This window comes from Triturus cristatus, chromosome 2_1 (genome assembly GCF_964204655.1).
Source record: "Triturus cristatus chromosome 2_1, aTriCri1.1, whole genome shotgun sequence".
Lineage (NCBI taxonomy): Eukaryota > Metazoa > Chordata > Amphibia > Caudata > Salamandridae > Triturus > Triturus cristatus.
In genome coordinates, this window is record NC_140581.1 from 425,139,126 (window position 1) to 425,153,984 (window position 14,859).

Below are 14,859 nucleotides of genomic sequence, written 5' to 3' on the forward strand. Positions count from 1 at the left end.
CAGCCCGGATACAGATACTGGGTAATCTTGCATAGAATTAACAATGCTTGCCAAGAATGCCAATGATTGCACTGCAGCCAGACATAACTTATGTTTTGACTTTGATGATTTTAAGTATCTCTGCAAGCGATTTCCAAAGTATCATATGTGCACGCTTGCTCTACAGGCATTAATGAGTCAGGATGCGCAGTATCTGTCCAGGAAATCCTATACATGTCTGGCTCACCAAAAAAGTGAAAAAGGGTAACAAAACTATATAAACTGTGTCCCAATTTCACATGTTAAAATGAGTAGCTTAAAAAAAATATAGTTATCAACTCTTGTGTGTAATGCTGTTTTTTATTCCATCCTTAAGCATCCCCAGGCAGGCAGCACTGGAGAGCCATGCCAGGATGATGTGTTTCTATCAGGACCGCAGACATACTCCACTGCTACACTCAGCCTCAAGGACGGGCCTTCAGAGAGTATGAAAAAGGTGAATATTTATAAAAGTAAAGTATTCCATTTATTTGATGTACATTTAATGCAACCTTCTGCAGTCCTGAAGCCTTTACAAAATTAGGCTAGATTGGAAGATGGGCGATAGAGAGGTAAGGAGATGAAGCATCAGTGGAATAGAGGAGAGATTGGTGGTTCAGTAAGTGGCAAAATTGTCAGCAGACGGGTTTTCTTTTGAGGAAGGTCAGATTGTTTTTCGTCTTTCTGTTGGGAGGAAGTTCCACAGAATTGAAGCCATAGCACCAAATATTCGTGTTCTAGGGCAATGCCATTTGGATTTGGGGTTGGGTACAACTACTACAGGGATCAAGGCGTTTGAAGATCTTAGCTATTTGATAGCATGGAATCTGCTGACCAGACGTTGGAGGTAAGTAGGGCGCTTGCTATGTAGCGCTTTGTGTGTGATACAAAGAGCTGTGAATTTATGTATGTTTTGGTGCCAGAGTAAGCGATTGAAGTACAGCTTTGATGTATCTGTGAAGGAGATCAATATGTAGGCTACTTGCCTACGCCTGCCTGGACAATGGTAGCTCACATTAGGAATGTGTATGGGTTGCTGATGAGGAAAAGGGTTATATTTATTGGAACACCATGTTGGTAGGTGCACAATTTCACTACTTCAATGCACGTCATGCAACAAGCTTTGATTGCATTCGGCTTAGAGTTGGAGAGTCTATGATGTTCGTTCTGTGGTAGCATTGGAGACAAATTTCACATAGTCGCTATTTCCCCATTCTGCATCACATGTTTGTGGAGGCTTTATTATTGGGCCTATTTGTGCTATGCCCATTGAGATTATGATTGCCAATCACATAAGTATATTGAAGCATGTATGAGCCATCGTTAGGAGATTTACAGTATCAAATTAGGGTGGACATAGCAAGCTCAGATTTAGCTCACTGCTTCCTTCTATGTTTTTGTTGACCCAAACGTGTTTGCACTGTTCGTGAGCTAGCTTAATCTTCAATCCAGAGAGTGCAAACAGACCGTTCTTTCCCTCTACACAAATGACATGCTGTCTCTGCAAGAGCTGAATTCACGCACTTCTTGTCCAGTAGAGCGATGAGTGATTGTGAACTGCCCAATGCTTTCCCAATAAAACTACAAGTTTCTGGTGAGCGTTCAAACACATCTCATTCCTTTTTATGAAAGTTCCATCCCTGTTGTGCATCCAGCACATCGGATTCATCGGGGGCATGTTGGATTGCCATTTTTTGAACTAACAGTCTTATTTCACACCTCTGCCTTCTCTTTAAATTTTTTTGTATTTTCTTTTATTAGTTATCGTTATGTTATATATATTAGAATGCACATAGGGTCATGAAAATTAAATACCATATACACTTGCTCAAGGGAGGTGAATGGGATATTTTTGGCATGGGTGCTGTGCTGGTCACTGAAGTCGAGACTCTTCGTACTCCATTGATTAACTACAGAGCTGTTATCAGTGCAGCAGTAAACTCTTGCTTAGATTACTGCAACAGCCCATATAACGGCTTGGTCTGTGGCCAAATCCTACCTGCACAAGGAGTCCAGGATGCAGCAGCACATCTGATCTCAAACTTGTGGGAAAATAGATTGTGCGACCTAAGCCTCATACACTCTACATCGGTGACCAGTCCGTAGTAGTATTTTATTCAAACTAATCGCATTCATATTTAACAAGCATTGGCATGGCCAATAGGTCTTTCCTTTGGAACCTTAAAAGTACTTAGCCATGCAGCACATTATCCTGGGTGCTACAACATCTACTGTTTTTTAAAGTGGAAGCTTTGACACTAATAAGCACATTATAGGATTGCATTGTGCATGTGTTTTCTCTCACTTAGTGCTCCTGCCGAATCTGCATTCCTTACATTTCTACTGCACCTTAACCCTTATCTGTGAACCTGCTTGTTGTATAATGTGTTTTACTATAATATGCCACATTGATTGTTTGAAAATCTGAAGCTCACACTCCCCAATCTCAATGAGCAAGCTACGCCCCTGGGGGCATCCTTTGTTCTAATACCTAGAATGAGTTTCTGAGAACATGTTTTATTGAAGCAGGAGCAGCACGACCTAGAAGGGTACGCGTGGCACTTAATGCCTATGGAGACCGATTACAGACAGCAAACCGGATGTGACTGGGGAAGGTGGTTTAATTGGAAAAGAGTGTGTGCGTGCGGATGCACATATTAGTTACATGATTTGGTTAAATTCTGAGGTGCGGAAGAACTGTTATACTGAAGCAACTTCGACACGACAAGGAGTAGATGAATAGGAGCCAATGGAGAGACCTTTTAATTAAACAAACACGGCCTTAGACTGGCAACAAAACACTACATTATCACCAAATGTGGCATTTCCGTTTGGATGAAAACAAAATTTGTATCCATTGTCACCATCTCTGAAACTGCAGCCATTCCAGCTGTGTGACCATTTCTGGTGGTCATATGCAGGGCACACAGGGGAACTTGGGACCGGGGGCAGAAATGTAAGAGCCGTTGAGGTCATTATTTAACCTGACGGCTTACAGTTCTCTGCTGTGCACGAGTTGTACCTCTAAAGCGAGTCACATCACTCCAGACACTGAGATAGTCTTGTGTTTTTACATTGGAAGCACTTCACATGTTAGACTATTTAGGTCCACACTTACAATCCTAAGATCTAAATTACGAGTCTTATAATGCTAACTGATCTTGGCAGAAAAAATAAAAAAACAGAACTGGCTATGGGAGTTACAAACACCACAGGGCCTGCTTGCAGCAATTTGGTTTTGAGAACCCCAGAAAAGCTATATTAAGCAATGAATCCAGTCTGGATCCTGTGTCAGCTTTGTTGCAATGAACGCCTTTGGCGGCTGGTTTTATGTCTTTCACTAGGACAGTTCTTTCACAGTCCTGTGTTTTTTCTTGATTTTCACAGGGAAATGCTTCTAGGTGTCAGATTCTTAAGCATTTACAGGTCGCCCTCAACAGACGGACAAAAAGCTGTGAATGTTGTGTGTGTTGCCGAAATACAAATGCAGTCAGTGGAGCACATTTGATTCAGAAAAACAAAAGACATAGCATTCCGAAAAGCTAAGCTGAGGCATTCATGGTAACCTGTGTGTTAATAAACTAAAAATCCCCCATGTGGTTGCAAAATAAAACAAGCCCACTCTTACCTCGCCAGTATGCTTGCACATGTGCATATTGAGCTTCCACACCTTGTTGAAAGAAGCACTTTAGTACGGATCAGAGCAGATGCAGTGCTTCTGAATTCGTCCACGCTGGTCTGCTCATACTTCTAACGAAGCAGTCCTGTAGCACCCTGCTTTTGACAGCTGGATACCAGCTTTTGGTGGCAGTCATGTTTAAAAGACTTCACTTCCAGAAGCTTTTGTAAACCAGTAGAATGCAACAGGAGGAGAAAGAAACGCATATAATTATTGGCTTTTTGCCGTGCTGTGAAAAAGAAAAGCGCGTGGCCTCCCGAAGAGTTCACATTGCATGAAAGTGGGCTCCATGCTGAAAAATGAAGCGCAGCGCCGGTGTAGATAAAAGTTTTACCTTGCAGTAAAAATGAAAAGCACTAGACTCCCCGAAGTGACCGCATTGCATAATAGCAGGCGCTGTGCTGAAAAATTATGCATGAGACCGTGTCGATAAAACGTTTACGCCATGCACTAAAAGCGCCTGGCCACACGAAGCGGCAGCATTGCATGAAAGTAGGCGCCGTGCTGAAACCTGAAGCGCGGCTCCCGGTTTAGGTAACAAGGGTAAGCCTGGCCAATGAGGCGGCCAAGAACACACGAAGTAAACAAAACACAACACTTAACACAAGCAGAGGCAGGCCAACCAAAAAAAGAGTGCTCCGAAAGTATCGTAAGATCATATGTAATGGGGCAGTCTGTATGGGAGGTTACAAAAGTCCAAAAGGAGGAACTAGTAAGCTATTTCACCAATCAAAAGCCGTAATTTACAAAGGACAGTAAGACGAACCAATTAAAAAGATGGGCTGTGCTCAAAGCCTATATTGTAGATAGAGCATGTCTCAAAGAGACTGTGCATATGCTGCCTAGGCGAGACCTAAAACGTACCAACAATCTGGCTATCTGTGGGAGGGAATCACGATCCAGTTAAAAAAAATCAAGATACTGGGACCAGCATATGCTGTCTATACCAGGTGTCAAATTTATACCGAAGCGACAGCTCGCTTGTAGTCCTGGGTGCATGTTTATGTGACCTGACCCATGGATTTTAGACACATGCCTACTTTGTCTTTATTTTAAAAAATCCTTGGAACAGATTTCCGCTTGGTTTCATAGGTGATACACACCAAGAATACTCTGGGCAGTGCGTGCTAAATGTTTCACAATTCATTTATTCTTCCATTTGTTAACTTGGCACCCTGGCAATTGAAAATGCGTTAATTTTGAGAAGCATTTGTTGAATGCTTTCTCTTTTCAAAGTGCACTGAACAGCTAGAATCAAACCATTTAAAGACAACAGAGGCATTTGGGGTCCTTCTCCCCCGTATGTTCATAAAGTACTTATCACTGTATGGTTCCATGAAGCCTTCCTTCTCAATCTAAATTTCTCATTGTCCTATTGCACTATTACAGCACCGGTGCCAGGTCCCAGGAAAACTACGATTATTGCTTTCCTTTAGTAGTAGTTATTAAACAAGTACTGATTGAAAATTACAGTGGTAGATGTTCTTTACTCCATGGTATATGCCTAAGTAAACACGTATTTTTAAAATATATTTTTTCGCTGTTTTACTGTGTTTACTATTTGTGTGATTTGTTTTGAGATGAAGCTACAGGATAGTTTGGGACTGGCCCCATTACTGTCAACTGGATCCTTGTTATGACAGAGAATTACATCACATTGATTTTGCATACTATAGCATTTAAGCATTTGCAACTATTACCTCTGCAACGAACAGGGTGTTTTCTTTTTCGCTAGCCTTTCCACATCCCATTCCCATGATCCTCACCTCTTTCGGTAATGGAACCTGCTGCACTTGCTCAACCCTTTCCTCTAAAGCTGTACTGTAATCTTAGATAAGCTTCTATAAAACACAGCTCCAAATTTTGTTAAATATATTTAATGATTACATATACCATTTGATCTGTTTAGGTACCGCTAACTAATGGGCAAATGTGTCAGCTTTCTAGACCTCAGGGGAACTATGGTCAAGGTCACCCTCCTCCTCCTCAGGCAACAATGGCAAGACATCCCTCTCGAGAGCAACTTATTGATTATCTGATGTTAAAAGTTGCACACCAGCCTGCATACTCACAGGCACAAGGTCCCCTAAGACAGGGCCAAGAGGTAAGTACTAACTGCCATTTCAGAGATCTTCGACATCCTGTGCCAAACGGAAATACGCTTTTAATAGTACATCCACTGATTATCTCGCAATGCTGCTTTTTTACATCTGCAGATGTGTGTGCGAATTGAAAAGGATCCAGAGCTTGGATTTAGTATATCTGGAGGAGTTGGAGGCAGAGGGAACCCATTTAGACCTGGTGATGATGTAAGTACTATATCTGGGTCATTTGGTTGGATTCTTAAGGTGATTGCCATATGTAAAAAAAGGTTTCTGTTCAGTCTCATTCGTTCTCAGAGGTGTATCCTAGTTGGGTTGTTGCCTCTCACAACTGGTGCCTAGAAACACTTGGACCATATATACTGGTTTACATGAACGTTACTGCTTAATGTTGCTTCTTGACCTCTACATGCTGCACTTACCCATATGTTTGCAGATTAGGTATCTTTATCAACTGGCCAATGTCTGTCTCTGAGCTGTTAAGTAGGCTGTTTGCTGCTCACAGACTCTTTTAAAAGAATTATCCAAGTTGTGCATTATCGAGGTGACAGAAGAATTACTGAAATTCTGAAGAATGACTTAAAAAAACAGCCATCTGTGAAGATGTGGATGCTTCCTGCTTCTGTTTCTTTCTGTGTTCAGTAGAATATAAGTTGAGTTATGCAGAGGTGGTTCAGTGATATAGAATGTTTGCTCCTTTTGTATGCCCATCTGTTGTAGTTTTCTAAATTCCTGCTCATGACATAGGGCATTGCTTCTTAATGAGTTAGATTTTGTGTCACAAGATCAATTAAACATACAATGCTTCTGTTTGTCATCATTAAACGTATGCTTCAGTGCATGCCTTTTCGAGCTGTTCAAAAGAAATTTTAAAAAAAACTATGTGCAAAGTAAATTGTTTTGTAATACTGTATTTCAATGTACATTCAGTGGAACAAGTTGTTTGCATCTCTGAGAGCATTGAGCGCAGAGATAAGTACCTACAATGGATTGAGCTTGGGTAGTGCTGAGGTAATACACAAATCTTTCTCTAATGGCCTTCGTTGAAGAGGATATCTTGTCCTCCATGAGTAACCAAGGGCTCATGTTTCAGGCTATGCTAGATGTCATATATGAGCTAGTGCTACCATGATGAGATTTTGGAATTACTCAAAACAATTGGTGCCGCAGCCCCTTTTGAGACCCAGTATGACAGTGTTGGCAGTTTTGTTCTTGCAATGTAGCAATCCTGATTTAAATCTTTGGGGGTTCCACATCAGGGTTGACTTGCAGATGGTGTTCATTCTCATTGTTTACAAAATTCATTCTGAACTTGGAGAATTTGTCAAGTTTGAAGTACATTCCAAGATGTCACTTGTATGGTATATTACCATATTTAAAGCCAAGCTTTGCTGTTAACTTGGTCAGTGCTCAAGAGGTTGCTTTGAACTTGCCAATCCTTAAGCGGAATGATACACCACTCAGAATGCATTGATCTTGATGACATTGTCATAAGAGGATGGGTTTCTGTGATGTGTTGACTGTTCCATTACTTTGCTGCACTTGTTGCCATGGGTGAAACGGAGTATAAGGTTTTGGGTAGTAAAGGGATCAGTATGTTGGTATTCTCTACTGAACTGAGAAGTGTTTGGTGATAAGGAAGTTGTAAAATCTCCAGTAGTGTGACACACTGACGGAAGTGTTTGGCGCACCTTGTGGAAATCAGAGAGAAAGGACATCATTTGCAAACGAGCATACTTGGAGCAAGTTTTAGGCATCACTAGGTCAATCTGCAAAATACTAGGAGACTCCCATCAAGACATATAACAATGTTTTGGTGCCTTGATCATTATTGTCCTCTGGGATGCCACCCGCTTTTGACTTACGTGGCTACTTTGTCATTCACACCTAAAAAGTCTATACATTTTCTAATGCAAAAAAAAAAACTAGAAAGATTTTGGGTGTAAGACCTTATGAAAAGATCAACCAAGAATGACTTAAATAAATCCGAGTCCACTTGGGGTGCTTTAAACTTTGACCCCTGCGCTAAATCCTAAACACTTATTTTTAATTTCTTTGTGAATAATAAGATCGTATTAACAGTTTTTTACGTTGTTACTTCACACAATTCGTCCTTTCTAGGCCTCGCATGCTACAGCGCATGGGCTCTTGCTTGTGAGAGATATTGTTTAGAACAAGGGGGTTGAAACCTGCCCTTTAGATTACCATGTTTTGTCTTCATTGTCACTCTTATTTGCTAGCTTCTATTGGCCAACATCTGTTGGCTTCACTTTTTCTTCTTAAAGCTGGAGCATGGACCAAGTACCGATTGCTTCAGCTTGATTGCTATCCATCTGCTGATTGAGCTGTTATTGAGTTACTATTTCTTTTGTTCTTCCTCTGTCCAACTTGTTATACCTCTTGCCATTTGTAGTAGTTTTTCGATGCTTACACACTCCAAAGAAGCCCTTTTCTCCTTTGGAATGGATGCTTATTTGTACAACATATCTTATCTGCTTCCAAATGTATTTACCGATACAGCACCTTAATGAGTGCAGCAGAGCCTGACCTGGAGTCTGGGCTACCCATCTCTCCTACCCTGTTGAAATCTCCTCAGAGTGTGGATAATTTGACTTGTTCTGATTCCAGTTTCTCTCGTGGCACTTAAGCGCACATGTGCACCTTTTGTACCGTATTATAGTGCTTCCCAATTTTGCGTACCTTTTTAAATAAACCGAACACACATGTAGTCAGCATTTTTGTCATAATACATAAACACTTTCTTAGAAAAAAAAAAATTTAGGCTCGAATTACATGGACTGCCTGGATGATAAATATTCAGCACCATATTACATAGGTCTGCTATAAAAAAAAATGAAGCATGAGATAACCTTAGTAACAGATCCGATAACAAACTCATAACGTCGCACAAACATTTCTGGATTGCTTAGTTTGCACATATGCCATGGACAGGTAGATGCAAATGTTGATATAACTTGTTAAAATGTGCAGATTTCGGTGGTAATTTACACCAACACCACTTTGATCTATGTAATCTGAAAAAAATAGACCCGTTTTAATCCACTTCCTTTTGCATAGTCAGTACTTTTTTTTTCACAGCAACAAACATTGTGAGTGTTGCGCCCATGTTGGTACACACGAACAATGATTTTGATGTGGCAAAACAACATTGTGTGTGCTAAAAACCTTTCCTAAATAGCACACCTTCACAAAACGGTATTTGGTGCTAAATAGCACTTTAACGCACATAAGCACCACTTGTAGTGTTATGTGATTTAACCATTGGTATTCTGATGCCTCTAACGTGGCCAGGCTTTCGGAAGTGCAGTGTTCCCGAAATGATGGCTTAGGAGAGCAATTCCAAGCTATATCATCTTTAAATATTTCTACTTAGAGTGTTTTACTGCATATACTTTCAATTTAGTTTTATTTTCCTCTCAATCGTTTATTATTTATTTCGTAAGCACGTTTCTCTCTTTCGTCACAGCTACTGCAGCAACAGTTCTAAATGTCCAGTAGATCACTATGACATATTATTTTCCAATGACTCATTTTCATCTGAGTTGTTCATGTTCATACTGTAGCCCTTTAATCTTGTTCTGTCTTAAAATGTGAATTTCTATCTAATTTAAACTAATAACTCGAATAATTATTACATACTTAAATACCACTTCATTTGCCTGCCATTTGTCAACAGCCCTCCATTGGCTATTACCAAACACAGGAGCAGTTTATGAAAATGTGCACTATCCTATGTGTGTTCAAAATATTCTGTGCTTGTCGACAGTGTCAATTCTTAAAAAAAAAGTAAAAACACAATTCAGTTGCAAAGCATGCGCATTATTGACTTTGAGCCTTATTCCCATTCAGAATCGGTGTGAAACAGAACGGAAGTGTCTTTGTCAATGTTTTAGCCATGTTGCACATCATACAGGCTGCTGTGCAGTATGGCCGGTCATTTTTTATTTTATTTATTTTATTAAAAGCTATGATGTGGCTACGCTAACTGAGCTTATAGCGCTTTTAAAAAATTGCTAACTGGTGGTTAGGTCGAGAAGGTTCTACACCTTCCCTCCGCATCTGAGATGCCTCCCAACAGCAAATTTTAAAAAAGCAGTAACACGACCTGCACTGGACACATCATAGTGCTTTTTATTTGAAAACTTTCAGCCAGGCTATAAAGTAGCCGTGCTGCTATGCAACATTGCTAAAACATTGGCAAAGGCAATAGCTCGCATAGGTGCAACCTATTGGCTTTGCCAATGTTTGTTTCTTCTACTAAAACTTCCTCATTTAAATTCAAACTGTAAGAACTGAAGTGAGGAAGGAATATACTTCCTTATCCCACACAATCTAGATAGGCTGCAGATGGAACTCTGCTGCTTATCCTTCACCTCAGGCCCCTAAACTGTTTACAGACTATCGGTACATTTCAAGATGACCGCCCCAAACATTCCAGAATATCTCTGCCCGCAATCACTTGGAGTCACAATCTGAGGTGGAGTCTTTGTGGATTTCTGGGAGGGATAATAAGGTACCTCACAACTTAAACTTTTATACTTCAAAGAAAAACAACTTCAAATGTCTGCTTCTAACACTTAATGGCAAGAATCTGCAGTCCATGTGAATCTACAGCCCTGCAACCTACAAAAAGTTAGTTACTAGGTAAGTAACAGATGTAACCCTGTGTAGGGGCAGAATTAAACATGGTAAATAGCCAAAGCCTATCCCAGCTAGGAGAAAGTAAAGGCATTCCAGTGGCTGCTTCTTCGTCATCAAACACCACAGTGAAAATGATCATTACATTTTTTGAGGATGATGGCATGGTGCGTTTGAATAGTGCTGCATGCTTGACTGCACATGTCCAATACAGGAATGTCTGTCAAGACAGTGGTCACAAGGGAGGGGGGTGGTCAATGGGAAGAACTAGTATTGGTAGAGTCCACGGTTCACCACAATCTCAAATTACTTGGGAATTGTTTGCTGACCCTCAATTGCAGGTGACCATTACCACAGACGCCTCACTTGCATGATAAGGAGCACATATAGATACCCTGACTGTGTAAGGTACCTGCACGTAGCAATAGCAGAAAATGCATACCATTTTCTTAGAGCGGACAGCAGTACAATGAGCACTCAGAGTTTTACATACCTGATCTTCAACAAGGCACATCTAGTGAGAACAGACAATACGATATATTCCATCCAAAAACAAGGAGACACGTTCTCTCCTCTTCTGTCTGCAATGGTGCAATCAATATGGCATTGAGCCAGTCTGCAACGTATCTTGCTCCTAGCTGAGCATTTACCAGGGATGGATAGTTACTGTGAAAACCTTCAAAGAAGTATGTATCAGTGAGTACATGAGTGACAGAGGAACTCCCAAGTGTTTCATTATTCCTTATAGAAATGGGGGACAGCCACAATCAATCTGTTTGCTACAAGAGGAAACGCCCATTTTTTGCCTCCAGGTACTCACACCCACAGCCCATGGGCAGTGCACAATGGATGGACTGTTCAGGGTTAATTGTGTATGCTTATGCTCCTTTGATCCCCTACGTAGTGAGAAAGTAGAGACAAACGGGAATAATACTTATTCTAATCGCTCTGAGGGCAAACCCTCAAACATATCGGCCTGCCCTACCTCCCCGCTTCCCACCAGGGCCACAAATAACAATATTAAAACAATACCTAAGGATCCCCCCACTTCCTGCCTTGCAGACCCAAAACTGCCTGCCCCTCCAACTCTACAGAGCTCCTGTCGCCCCAACCCAACATGTTTAACTAAAGATAGCTGTGGCGTTTCCCAATCGCCGACCATCCATCCCCACAAAATGGAAGGAAAAAGTTTACCAGTGGTGCGTTAGTCCCTACTGTGTCCCTGGGTTGCAGGCACTGACAAATCCCTACTCCTGGTGGTATCGCCCAGGGCAGGCCCAGCCTCTGAGCATATTGGTCCAGGCCTGAACAGCTCGCTCGACTGCTGTCAGCTGGAGCCTCCCCAGTATCCCCGGGGCAGGCCACTCCAGGAGCTGTTACTTTGGGGGACACTGGATGTAGAGTGCAATTGTGAAGAAGCCGGACTTCGGGGGGAGTCATCCTACTCCTGACCGTCTTCCTCTGCCGCCTGCATAGCTGCTGGGTAAGGTTGCTGTCGTCTTTCCAGCTGTGCTTCATGCCGGGTGCCACTCACTGTTCGCCATTGAGCCATTCCCAGGCGTCTTCAGGTGTCATGAAGTACCTGGTTTTCCCTTCAGCTTCCACTCTGTTCCATCAGGAAGAGCATTTTTTCTCTCTGTCCCTCATGGCCCTCTTGACCTATAGAAAGCTGTGACGTTGTTTTTGGTCCTTGAGTGTAAAGTCTGGAAAAAGGTTATGGTGGCATTCTCGTAGGTCAATGCAGGAGCACTATGGGCCGTCTGTGATAGTTGAAAATGCAGGCTATTATTGGACGAGGTGGGCCTCCCTGGCTAGGTCACACACCAGGGACCTGATGGGTCCACTCCACCAAAAAGTATTTGGGAAGGCATTGGGGATGCACTTTTTCTAGAATGAGTTCTTCCATGAACAGGTCCTCTGCAAACCCCCCCGCACGCTCCGGGACCCCTATTATGCAGACATCATTAAGCTGCGATCTGCCTTCGTAATCCCCCAGGCGAGCCACCAACGTTTAGGCTGTAGCACGTAGCTCGCCGACCTGAGCCTTTTTTAACCCCTTCAGTGCCCATGACGAGCTGGACTCGTCATGGGCCGCGGTGGCGCTGTGCCCATGACGAGTCCAGCTCGTCATAGACCCCGCCCGCTAATGCAACGGCCGGCACTGGGCGGGGAAAGGGGCGGGCACTGAAGGGGTTAAGCTGCTGTGTCCTCCTTAAGGGCAACAGTAAAGGGATGTCGGCTCTCACCAGAAATACCTCAGACGTGACTGAATAAATTCTGGCTTCCAGGGACGTGCACACGCCTTGGATTGCGGCCCCAATACCATGGAGCATCTGTGGTTCCCCTCCAGGGGACAATTGAACAGTAGTGATTGCTGGTCTCAGGCTCCCTCCAGTGCAGCCACCATTTTGGAGACTGTATATTTATTGAGTTTGGTCTGATAAGTGCCCTGTCTAACCCTGCTGCCCGTCGTGGTCAGTGTGCCTGTCAGAGGTGTGTCGTAGTCCCCCCCCCCCCCCCCCGCCCCCCATAAAAAAGTGGGGGAGAGGAGAGGAGCAGGGCCACTGGAGTACTCACCGACGCCTGCCTCTGGGCTTACGCAAGCACTTCACGCGGCCTGTCTGGTTTCCTGCCACGCGCTTCCCACACCACCAGCTCCTAAATCCTATAGATCCAGAATGCCCTTAATGGCTGTCTTTGGCCCCACTTGGAAATGCGGCGCCTGTATCCGTCCGGCTGAGGAGAAAAAGAGGGGGTGTCATTCCTCCGCAACGTTAGAGTCCTCCAGGGCCCAGCCCAGCACTACAACTAGATTTCGCTAGGCTCCTAAACAGAGATTTCAGTATGGCGCTTCTTCGCAGCAGGAAGCTGCAGAGTCGAGGAGCAATAACACGCCTGTATTATTGGCCATTCCACCACCATGTCTCTGGAGGGCATCTCGCACTCCGTGCGCACTGGAGGTCATCGCCATGTAGGTGTCTCACCCCTCACTTACTGCTCAGGCCAGCTCGGGTCAATGGGTGGCCTTTCTGTATTCCGCTTTAGGGGCCCTTGTAGACTGCGGTTCAGCAATCCCTCCTCAGACTGTGGAGGCTGCAGTGCTGGCTCCTAAGTTTTACCACAATATCCTACAGGGGTTTGTCACTGCAGTTCTACTCTGTTCCACCTGCCCCCGGTTCGATCAGGTCAGTGACTTTGCCGCACCTATGTAGTGATGCACCCGGGTGGGCTCCTCCATGTCTGTCGGCAGTGTTGCGGTGAACCGCCTCACCGGGGCCCCATTCCTCCCACAGGTGGCGGTGCAGATCACAGATGGGGCAGCAGTCACTGTCCGCTCAGGGCAGCCCTCGCAAAGCCGCACTCACTCCGGCGTCTTCCGGTATCTGCCGCTCGGCTGCCACAGCTCATCCAGTAACAGAGGTCACGGCCCCGCCACGCCACACAAGCTGCAGCATCTGCCTCGCTCAGTAGATGCCGCAGACAGGAAATAAAGAGCTTGTTTTTATCCCCATTAGTCCACAATCTGTGATTTCCAGGCAGGATGCTGTTGGGGACAGATAGAGTATTAGATTGTTAGGGGATTAGGCAGATGGTTAGCGTAGCCCCTCTAGAAAGCGGCCATCTTGCTTGTCGGTTGGCCACGGCCCATGCAAAAAACAACTTTTTGTTACATTTACAAACACCCACTTGGGAAATCCAGCCCTTAAGCTAGGCCTCGCAAGTTGGATGGAAAATTTCCTAGCATTTACGTCAAGAATTTTCAGTTCTATTAAGGACATGGAGGTGAGGATTATGCTTTTCTGTCTACTGCAAAACTTTCAGCAACCAACCAAAACACAGTAAACACAAAAACTACATTTCCCATAGGTCCATCATCCATTTAGGGCCCACCAACCCAAATATCATGGACAATCCACTAGGACTCCTCCTCTTTCTTTGGTCCACCCAGCTTAATAAACTCTGTACATCTCAGTGAATCCAGCAACAAAGCTCCAACAGTCCTTCAAACACACCAACGCTAGACAAAAGGCAGCCATTGCAGAAAACCTCACTCAGAACGTTGCCAACAGGAACCAGACTGCAGATCTTCAGCCTTGAAGAAACTCCGCTCCGCTTCTGGTCTGAACCTGTCAAGAAAAAGAGTGGAATAATCTCTGCATACATCAACAAATAATTACATAGGGCGGGAATAACACCAACACATATACTTATATCATGATAAAACAATCACTGCAACAGATGGGATAATCCTCACCTCCATGTCCTTAATACAACAGAAAATTCTTGACGCGAGTGCTAGGAAATTTGTAATTCTATATCAGGACCGGAGGCTCTGATTATACTTCTGTAAAGCTGATCCACCACCACAGATGGAACATTCACAATAGGCTTAAGACACGT

The 14,859-nt window shown here is 43.5% G+C and overlaps 1 protein-coding gene across 2 annotated transcripts in view; it reads left to right on the top strand.

Annotated features, from left to right (window-relative positions):
• Positions 1–14,859, top strand: part of ERBIN (erbb2 interacting protein) — a 710,320-nt gene that overhangs the window by 655,294 nt on the left and 40,167 nt on the right. For both annotated transcript variants that reach the window (XM_085631853.1, XM_085631862.1), the window contains 3 exons: positions 356–475; positions 5,607–5,801; positions 5,914–6,006. In XM_085631853.1, coding sequence (XP_085487979.1) covers positions 356–475; positions 5,607–5,801; positions 5,914–6,006 — 408 coding nt within the window. The remainder of the gene's footprint in view (positions 1–355; positions 476–5,606; positions 5,802–5,913; positions 6,007–14,859) is intronic.